The sequence below is a fragment of the Kryptolebias marmoratus genome, linkage group LG1, assembly GCF_001649575.2.
Source record: "Kryptolebias marmoratus isolate JLee-2015 linkage group LG1, ASM164957v2, whole genome shotgun sequence".
Lineage (NCBI taxonomy): Eukaryota > Metazoa > Chordata > Actinopteri > Cyprinodontiformes > Rivulidae > Kryptolebias > Kryptolebias marmoratus.
Genome location: NC_051430.1, coordinates 7846025 through 7856829, shown reverse-complemented (window position 1 = coordinate 7856829; position 10805 = coordinate 7846025). Strand labels below are relative to the sequence as shown.

The following is a 10805-nucleotide window of genomic DNA, read 5'->3' as shown; positions in this document are numbered from 1 at the left end:
CATGAGGAGAGAGTTTGTGATTCTGAGGAGAGTTGATTCTGTACTGTGACTGGAGCGGAAACCTGACTGAAACGGTTCATACAGACTGTTTTGTGTTAAATGGTGGTGGAGCTGGGAGGCAACTGTTTTCTCCAGAATTTTGGAAATGAAAGGAAGATTGGAAATAGGGCGAAGATTACTGAAATTATTGGGATCTAGACCAGGCTTTTTAAGGATAGGTGTGACGACAGCAGTTTTGAGAACAGTTGGAATAGTTCCAGCAGAGAGAGAGGAGTGGATGATAGCAGAGATGATAGGAAGAAGCGGAAGAAGACAGAATTTTATAAGATCAGTGGGGAAGGGATCTAGAGAACATGAGGTGGGCTTGGCATTTCGAATGAGGTCAGCTATTTCAGAGGGGGGGTGAAAGGTCGAAAAAGGTTGGGTGAAGGTAAAAGATTCTGAAGGGGTAGAAAGAGGAGAGACAAGGGACAATTCTTGATGGATTTTGGTGATTTTATCAGTAAAAAAGAGCATGAGAGAGTTGCAGCTATCTGTTGAGTGAAAGTGAGCTGGGAGAGAGTCACGGGGATGAAAAGAATTCTTCAACAGTGAGAAGAGGATCTTAGTGTTACCGTTGTAGGAGGAAATGAGACCAGAGTAGTAATCGGATTTTGTTAGAGAAATTGATAGCTTATAATGCGATAAGTGAGAATTGTACATGTCCTTATGTATATGGAGACCAGATAGTAGATAGTGATGTGATAGTAGCAAACATTTCACGACTTCAGAGAGGCAAGGGTTCGCTCAGCTTACCTTAAAAGTCCATTTATCGCTGACTTGTCTGTTCAGGTTCAGGTCCATTTCTACCACCAGCAGCCCGTCGCGGGTCCTGGACATCCCGGGGGTCCGGCTGCCGTCAGGGGCAGCCACGTAGCTGGAGCCGTAGAAGTGGCCAAAGTCGTGGTGAGCTGCAAAACCGGGAGGGCCGATTCAAAGCGGGGCTACAAACTGTGTGACACATCTGATATGAAGGGTCAGAACATGTCTGAAGACATTTTAAAGGATGTCGCTGCGGCTACTTCTCAGACGTTCATTGTAAATAAAGTTTCTTCAACGAAGCCTAATAAAAGTTTGGGACTTGCTTTTGTAATAAGTTGACAAAATGGCTGCATTTTGATATTTAAACTGTATAAGAAAAGAACCAAGATCAACAGAGACGTTAAAGCTGCTGCCAGTGGCTCATTAGAGTCACCATGGTAACCACGCGCCTGTGTCTGTTACTCCCTGACGGCACTTTCAATAAAGGCAGGCAGACAGAAAAGCAGAGCAGAAAGTAAATTCAGACAAATTGTGAAAACTTTAAGTCGTATGGAAAAAAAATTCTTGTGTTTTATTTAGATGTGATGAGGTGAAAAGACCCGTCGCTGCCAGTTTTCAAGAGTAAATTCTGAGCTCAGATTTAATGGAAGTCAGTGAGAGTTTGGATGTGTGCATTCTGGGCTTTGGGGAGATTTGAGAGGAAATCGTAAGTTCTGCAGCATCGAGAGACACACTGGGTGTAGGAAGACAAAAATGCCAACATCTGAAAGGACGAACTGTACAAGTAGTAGAAAGACTATGGGGAATTTTTGGAACGTTCAGACAGCTCAGAAGTGACAACACATTAAATCCTACATGGGTTTTCTCATTTGTTTCACCAAAATCCCCTTGTTGTATATGGGGAACCTTTTCAGTTTAGGCTCCACTACAGCGGCTCAGTGGACGGTGCAGCGGTCCTGTAATCCTGAGGCTGCAGGTTTGAGCCCAGGAGGCAGGAAGGGCTTCCGGCGTAAAACAATTGACAAATTGTTTGTGCGAGTTTGCTCGCTGTGGCGACCGCTGAAGAAGGGAGCAGGCAAAAGAACAAGATTTGATGTACTGCTACTAAAAGTCAGAATCCTACTACCATGAGTAGCCACAAATTAAAAATTGTAACAAAAAAGAACAGAAAAAAAAACGAGTGTTTCAGTTGATATCCTCTGGCACCTCCAATAAGTTACAGCTTGCTGTTTTTTGTTGATAGATTACAAGTTTTAGTGAAGTATAAGAAATAAACTCTTCACCTTCACTTTATTCTGCTTTAACTGCACCAGCATGACGAAATAAAGAACACAATTCTGAATTCACAGGGGAGGAGAAATCCTTACCTTTTTTGCCATCACCTGATGTGAATTCACTTTTGAAGTGCTCCTGTTAAAAACACATCGTTTGTACATGATTTCCACGTTTTCTCATTCACCAACAACGTGTCTGTATGGCTGCAGAGGACTTACTGTCCCGACGCGGTTGATGGCACATGTAAAGCAGTGGTTAGCTATTGCTGCATTCCTGGCCTCGATGGGCCACATGGGTTCACTGTGCAGAACAGAGAGCAAAGTTTAAGTACACATACGGCTGCACGCAGCACGCTGAACTTCACTGGTGGAGAACAAATAAAGAATCGTGTCTCTTTTCCAAACAGTACTGCGTCAAAGATGTATGTTTCTCTGTATATACGTATGCATGTAGGTTTCTTAGTTCAGGGGTAGTCAAAATAAAATCTGAAAAGCAACATGTTTTTCAAAAGAACTCCTTATAAGGTTTGACCACAAAACACCTGCTGATTCATCTACAGTCATCTAGAAAGAAGTCCAGAGGAAATTTAAGGTTATTTAAAGGCCTGTCTTTTCTAACTGAATGCATATCACCTGCCCGCTTTTCATTTGTACAACTAAGATTGTCTTAAATTGAGAAGTGACAACATTTTTGGTCAAACCTTGAAAATAACATTATCTTGCTTATACAGCGGGGTCTTGTGCTCAGGGTATGTGCTGTGAAAGACTCTCAGCTACTACCACATCAGGTTTCAGATCAATATCTATAAAACTGTCTGAATTGTAGCCTTTTTTTTGTTAGCTAATCCTAATAAGCTGTGGTGGCCATCCTGAATTGGGTTGAGTCTTGTAGTTGTGCGTTCAGTAATTAATTCCTGTGGTTCATGAGATAGTTTTCTAACAAACAAAAGAACACAAATAGACTAACACTAAGAGACAATTACCAGATAATTAATGTTTAGCAAGGAAGTGTGTTAGTTATTGGGCTTGTGTTGGAGTGTGTGAGGGAGGAGACATGTTATAGATGAATTAAAATAAATGCCTGCTATTGATACCCTTCATAAAGATTAATAATAATGAAAAGACGATGGCTCAAACTAAGCCTGATGGGAACTACACAGTGCTTGTAAGATGACAGAACTGGTTTCTCTTCCATAGAAGAAAAAATGAACTGTCTTTCATGGCTCTAAAATATGTTTAAGAAGCTTTTATACTATTTTTAGAAGTTTCCTCTAATGTTCTCCAAACCATTAAAAAAAACACTTTAAATATTGAATTTTTTTAAAATCTTTTTTCCTAAACCTGATGTAAATCAAGGGATCTGTTCCTAGTTATTCCCAAGAGCAGCAGTTTAAGCAGGGACGTCCAAACTTTAGCTTGTGAGTCAGTTTTCACCTGAGAGCGCCAACAGTGGCGGAGGGGTTGAAGATGATCTCAGCTCCATTCATGCTGAACATGAACCAGTTGAGGGGATGGTGACGTCCAAAGCAGATATTTACTGCAATCTTCCCAAACTGCGTCTGGAACACTGTGTGGCCTGTGTCGCCCTCCATATAATACGTGGACTGAGTGAAAGGAACAAAACATGGCCTTTTTTTTTTTTTCTTTAAAGTGTTGCGCTCTGGACAGCTGCGGCGAAGCTTGCCGTCTGCTAACCTCATTAAAGTCTCCGACCCTGGGAATGTGGTTCTTCCTGCTCTTTCCCAGCACATTTCCAGAGTTGGAGATCACCACCGCCGTGTTCCACAGAGTGCTGTGCAGCTCCTCTCGCTCCAGTATCGGGGAGACGACTACCATGTTGTATTTTCTGGCAAGCTAATTGCAGGAGCAGAAAACAATTAAAAGGCCTAGCATTCATTAAAGGAATGCATATCACCTGCCGCTTTTTGTGCCAGAGTTAAGATCATCTTATGATGAAAAACGACAGATTTACTGTGTAACTGCTTTGAGCAAACCTTGACTGAAATTTGACTGAGTTATAATCATTTTTGTGTTGGCTAAGGTTGATTAGCTGCGGTGACAATCTTGACTTGGGTTGATTCCAAAAGTTAATCAGTTGGAGATGTTCATCCAATGATTTCTTTCTGAGCGCTTCGTAAAAATCAGTGCAGTGGTTCATGAGATATTTTGCTAACAGATAAATGGTGTTGACACCAATAGCCAATGGCAAGTTTAAAAAAAAGAGCTTATGCAATCAATTAGCCCTCAAACTATGTGTTGGGGATCAGTCTCAGCTACTAAAGAACCAAATTTTAGCTCATTGTCTGTAAAATACACAGAGTTGTAGACATTTTGGTGTTTTCTAAGGTTGGCTAGCTGTGGCAGCCATCTTTGGCAGCGAGCAATAATCAGGCCTGTCTTCTGCTGTACATCCTATTACCTATGCTGTAACATATCTGTGTATTCTCACCTCTTGGCAGAATCGTGTGGTGTTTCCTTCCTCGGCAGACTCTGCGAACTCTGTCCACGGCTGTTTCTCTCGGGTGCAGAAAGCAAAGGGCATGGCTGCCAACGCAAACACCTACGTGTGACTCTTCTGCAACCTTACCTCCGAAGTTTGAGAAGCGTGTAAATATATAAGCACTCACTCCAGGACTCCTGAAAGCAGATGATGTTCACGCCACACATGGCTGCCACCTCAACGATTTCACCAATACGACTGTGCATGGCGCTGACCTGTGAGAGAAGGGAGGTGATCTGACACGCAGGACTTGGAACCCAGTGTTTTCACAATTGTACCTTTAGTCACGATAAGAAAGAATGTTTTGTCTAGCAGATTTCCCCAACCATCCTGGCTGTTTCTACCTCACAGTAACTGTATGCTCACAGGTTTTTGGTGCATGTGGTAGTTGGGTAAGTAACCTGTTCAAGTCCTGACCTGGTCCAGGATTGGGGCGTCAGTTGGCAAAACGATGCGGTGCTGCACGAGTCCCACCCGGACTCTTCTGGGCGGCCTGAGTTGCTCCTGCTCAGCGTCAAACTTGTATCCTTTAAGCTCAAAGTCACGCTCGGAAGCAGCTTCGATGGCGGTGGCCGGGAGCTCCAACTTCCTGTAAGAGAGCAGCTCCTTCAGCAGTGTTTTAACGTTGGTTTGACACAACTGCCAATCTGCTGTCTAAAAGTGGACACTTTGGATTAAATTGTCACTTCTTTGATTTTTTAACAAAACATGAACAATCAAAATAATTACCATACAGGGAAGCACAGTGGTGGCAGCACAATGATGTGTGTCTGCGCTGCTCAGTGCATGAATGGAGCCGAATAGAGGAAGCTCTGTGAAGGAACTCTTCAGCAGAGTGAAGCTTGTGGAACATTTTACATCTGAGCATGAATGAATGCGCTTTCCTGAAAATGTAAATCCTGCTCAGAACATCAGGAAAAACTTTAGGATAGAAGGTCACAAACACTTCTTGCTCAGTTTGATACAGTTTGAAGAATAAACTGCATAAATGCAGCAGAACAAATTAGCTTTTTATCCAGAAATAGTCAAAGGGGTAACTTTTACAAGAGAATCAAATGTTGAGTGTGAGCCGACACAGCTGAGCCTAATCTGGGCTGCTGTTGGACAAAATGGATTCCATCGTGTGTTGCGAGAGGCAGAGTGTCCCAGTCACGTTTTGGCTCATGTCTGGTTGATATGTGGCTGAGTTTATGGCAGCATTCTCACTGTTAGTAGACGTCTAGCTGCTCATTTCCATCCTCAGTCCACAGAGAGCTCACAGAGCATCAAAAGGATCTCATCAGTCAGGAGAAAGGTACAAAAATGTCCGCAGTATTAGGAACACAAATGAAACACAGTGATGGCAGTCATCAAGAAGTGGAGAAAATATGGAATTAAAGCAAACTGGATATTCCTTTAAATGAAAGGATGAGAGAAACTGATCAGGGAGGCTGTCAAAAGGCCCACAGCAACACTGAAGGAGTTCCTGTGAAGTACTGGTTGTTTTCTACGTGTAACAATAATCTCCTGTGTTCTCCAAATGGCTGGACTCTGAGGTAGGAAAGTATTTTCTTACAAACAAAAAGATCCGGGCCTGGATAAATATTGCACAGAGTGAAGGCTCGCCGTAATTTCAACTTGGCAGACTCACCCAGCTGTCCAGCATCACTCATCGCAGATCTTCGCTCGCAGCTGCCAATTAACATCCAGATTCAGAATATAAGGCTCCCCGTCCACGGCTCCTCCTGCTCGCCAGCAAGTTTTGTCCCGTCACCTCCCCATCTCCACCCTCACTTTCTCAAGCTCCTCTGGACTCCCCTTTCTTTTGCCACCACCAGCTCCAGGTCCCGGGGGAAGACTACCCTAATCTCTCACTCTACATCGATCATTGAAGCTCACAGTGGTTCTCTGCAAACTCGTCTTCTGCCAAAGACCTCTAGCCAATAAAACACTCTAATTGTCTTTATCTCTCCGTGTGAGTCTCTCCAGGTTGAAATAAATCAAGTCTCCCAAAAGCCAGTGGTCTGATGAACCCAGCGATGAACCTCTTGGCCACAATTTTAAAAGGTCTGTTTGGTTCAGGAACAAGAGTGTAGATCACAAAAAGCAAACATCATACCCACAGTGAGGCATGGGGTGGTGGCATCATGGTGTGGGGTTGCTTTTCTTCAGCTGGAGCTGGACTTTTACTCAAGATTTCAGGGTGTGTGCACATTTATGCAACTAGCTTCTTAGATTTTTCTTCTTTTTCTTTGAGATTTTGCCACACCACAGTATGTTTTTTTCATGTTGGACTATGCAGGACATACAGTCTGTCACAGTAAAGGTGAAAAAAGGTTTTTAAATTCTTATTTGACTTTTTTACATCACAAAAAGTTGACATTTTAACAGGGTTGTGCAGACCGTTTAGATCCACTGTATACAGCAGGGGTGTCTAATCCTGGTCCTGGAGGGCCACCATCCTGCATGTTTTACTTGTTTCTCTGCTTCAACACACCTGATTTGAATCAATGGGTGATTAACAGGCTTCTGTGGAACATGGGGTGTTGTAGCAGGGAAACATGTAAAACATGCAGGATAGTGGCCCTCCAGGACCAGGGTTGCCCACCCCTGGTGTATACAGTATACTGTAACACAAAAGACAAGCTGGAGTTTGATTTGCTCTGAAACATTTATCATGTTATCATGAAAGACACTAATTTAATAAAATCTTGGAAATCCCTTTTGTCCTTTGATGCTAAATTTATATAAGTACAATTTTAAAATTACAGCACAGGTGCATTAAATACATATGAGCAGTAACAGAACCACTGCTTGCACTGAAAGCACATTTCACTTTTAGGTTTTCAACAAGTTACCCAAAAAATGAAAACAGTTTCACAATAATATTCTAAGTAGTTAATAAAACTTTAACAGAATATGCATGCGTACAGTTTAAATGCTTTCTGACTTCACTGTTTAACATGTGAATCCTGTTTGGATCCAGTTTTCAGTTTTGAACTATTTTCCCTGAACAGCTGAAAGGTTGTGTCTTTGTCTCGGCAGCTCCGAAGGAACTAATCAAAGTTCACTCTGTAGAAGAATAATTGACCAGAGCCAAACGGAAAAAGAAAAAAACAAACACATGTAGCGAGGATTTGTGAGTGTATCACTGCACCTAAATGATCACAAGAGAGTTTTAACTTACAGTGTTTCCTTCCCAAATAGGATCTTCTTCACCTGGGCCAGCTCAGCCTCCGGGAGGTGAGACTCCAGGGATTTCTCCAGAGACTCAAACTCACACGAGGACATTTTTGCAGCTTTTGGAGCTCCCAGCAGCAAGAGACGAGTCTAAATTCTCCTTCTGCACGTGGCTGTGCACATGTGTTGTCTGTTTCACTTGTTATATAAGACCAGCGCTTTCTAGAGAGAAGATTTACTGAGGCTGACCTTTATACAGAATATCTCCCCACCCCGTGGCAGCTGCGCACTGAGCTGTTCCTTAACTCAAACAATGAGGGGCATGTTCAAGCAGATCAGCATGCAGTACCTTGCAAACTGTTTTAAATAGCTTTTAAAACAATATAAAACTGAAAAGTGGAGCAGGCTATAGCAGATAAGCAAAAAGCCTAACACTGATCTGCTACTACTGACAGGAACGCAGGGTAACTAGTCCAAGAGCGAGACCAAAACCAGACACAGAGACAACAGCTGAAGGTAAGTGCAATTTATTTACAGGTGTACAAGGTATGTACAGTGCGATAGGTTCGTGGAGCGATCTGTGAAGTAAGAGGAACAGGGTGAGTCTCGGGTACCAATCCTAATATCAGCCCAGCACTGCAAGATGGCTTCTAAATGTTATCTTGTCCTTACAGATCCAGGAGGTGTCCAGCAGCGTGGAGGAGAAGAAGGAGATGTTAGGTGATCCAGAGGTCGACAAGCCAGTATCCTGTCCAGGTGAGTATCCAGAGGTCCAAGGTAGGTATCCGTAATAGTCGTAGTCTCGTAGCGTGGCGAAGAACCTGAAGTCAAGGTGCACAAAGAACGTAATCAGTAACTTAATCACAATAGGTTAGAAACTGTGGCTGAGAATCTAACCCAGGAGGTTCGATGCTCCAGCGAAGGTCTGGTCTCAGCTGAAGGCTTAAGTAGTAGCAGTCCTCAGTAGCTGGATCTGGATCACCTGTGAAAAGAAGGGCAGGAGGAGCCGCCCCAAGGCGGGGCTAAAACTCCAGATCCCTACAGCTACTCTGAGAAAATATGATGATTTGAGTGGTAGAGTGGCCTGGGTGTGCTTTTTTGGTCTCTTTTTAAAGGTGTGAACACCTCTTGATGTGATGTCTCTGACAACCACGGGAAGAAGGCTACTTCAGAGTGGACAGTAGTGAGAGCTCCTGTCCAGGAGGCACTTTATGGAAGACTTGGGGAGTGCCAACGCGTTGTTGTGAGTTGACCTGCGGGTGGTACGACCTGACGCATGACCCTGAGGGAGCCATGCAACTGGACGTGTACATCTTGTAGACAAGAGTTGTTGCAGCACCCAGTCAGCAATGGACCAATTTAACAATGTCGTAATACCCCTGGGCAGAGTCCTCGTCCACATTGATGACCTATAAGACTTTTTCTGGATGTTCTTCAACTGCCTAAGAGTGATCTGTGAAGCATTCTTTCAGGCAAAGCAATGTTGTTCTCCATAACACTCCTGACCTGGGCTTTGTAGATGCTGGCTCTGTCCCTATGGCCAAGTCACTATCAAAACATGGACCTAGAATTTCCATCTTCTCACTGAGATTGATTTTTGTGTTACCTGATAGGAGATCAGGTTCACATGGTATCCTCATTATGGATAGAATTGTCACTTTGCACTTACTGGGTTTTAAGGTGATCTTCCTTGCATCAGCTGACTTCTTGATGTTTTCTAGGTCTTTTTTTTTTAGCTTGCTGCCACCACAGATCTGGTTGATGAAGTTATGGATGCTCAGATGGTGGAATTGTCAGCATAGAAATATATGCTGTTTTCATATTGTTCCACAACATCAATTATAAAGATGGAAAATAAGTGGCCAAGAATGGATCCCTGGGGTACTGATATGTTGACTGGACACGGTGATGATGACTGACCAGAAAGAATAGCCTTGGTGTCTCACCCATGAAGGTAGTTCTTTAACCATGTGTGTAACAGTCCAGTTATCTTCTTTGATGTAAGCTTTGTACAAAGGCTATTGTGACAACCTGGTCGAAAGCACCCTTTATACTAAGGACCACAATACACACTTCATCATCTTTATTCTGTTAAAATGTCTGTTGTGCTGCAGTTCGGTCTGAATTCACATTGTTTGTTGGAAATAAGGTCAGTGCAAAGAAGATAAGTTTGTAGTTGTTCATGGTTAGTAGAGAAGGGACAGTACTTGGTAGAGTCTAACCTTGAGTCTCTTTTATGAAAAGGAATCACTCTGACAGTTTGCCATTATTCCAAGAACAATCAATATGGTTTTAGAGCAAATAAATCTACATCAATGGCTCTAATGGACTTAATAGAACAAATAACAACTGCTGTTGATCAAAAACAGTGCTGTGTCAGTATTTATGTGGATTTAAAGAAGGCATTCGACACCATTGATCACAATATTCTCCTTGAAAAATTGAATAAATATGGCATAAGAGGCCCAGTACTACAGTGGGTATCAAGTTATTTATCAAACAGGAAACAGTTTGTCCAAATAAATGATATAAGATCTGAACTCTGTGGTATCACATGTGGGGTTCCTCAGGGTTCTGTTCTTGGACCAAAGTTATTTATTTTATATGTGAATGACTTGGTGAATGTGTCGGGGTTGCTTAAATGTGTTTTATTTGCTGATGACACTACATTTATTTGTTTGGGTGAAGACATAGAACAGATGTTGGAGATGATGCAGACGGAATTTGTAAAAATACAAACTTGGTTTAAAGTTAATAAATTATCGTTAAATATAGATAAAACTAATTATATGATATTCAGTAATAAAAAGAGAACTGTCAATGGTACGTTTAAAGTTGAAATCTGTAGAGTCAGTGAGGTGAAGTTTCTGGGTGTCATCATTGATGAAAAGTTAACATGGAGAGCTCATATAGATTATTTAAGAACAAAAATATCAAGATCTATTGCAGTACTACATAAAGTAAAGGACATATTTAATGATAAAGCACTATTTATATTATATAATGCAATAATTGTTCCACACTTGATTTATTGTATAGAAGTCTGGGGGAATGCATGTAAAACTATTACT

General features: G+C 42.2%; 1 protein-coding gene across 1 annotated transcript in view; it reads right to left on the bottom strand.

Moving 5' to 3' along the window:
* Nucleotides 1-7996, bottom strand: part of upb1 (ureidopropionase, beta) — an 11007-nt gene extending 3011 nt beyond the window's left edge. Inside the window, exons 1-9 of the mRNA XM_017414711.3 lie at nucleotides 7742-7996; nucleotides 4993-5164; nucleotides 4703-4790; nucleotides 4525-4619; nucleotides 3771-3929; nucleotides 3510-3679; nucleotides 2295-2376; nucleotides 2169-2211; nucleotides 796-950 (exon numbers count right to left, since the gene is read on the bottom strand). Coding sequence (XP_017270200.1) covers nucleotides 796-950; nucleotides 2169-2211; nucleotides 2295-2376; nucleotides 3510-3679; nucleotides 3771-3929; nucleotides 4525-4619; nucleotides 4703-4790; nucleotides 4993-5164; nucleotides 7742-7845 — 1068 coding nt within the window. The 5' untranslated portion in view covers nucleotides 7846-7996. The remainder of the gene's footprint in view (nucleotides 1-795; nucleotides 951-2168; nucleotides 2212-2294; nucleotides 2377-3509; nucleotides 3680-3770; nucleotides 3930-4524; nucleotides 4620-4702; nucleotides 4791-4992; nucleotides 5165-7741) is intronic.
* Nucleotides 7997-10805: the final 2809 nt, after the last annotated feature.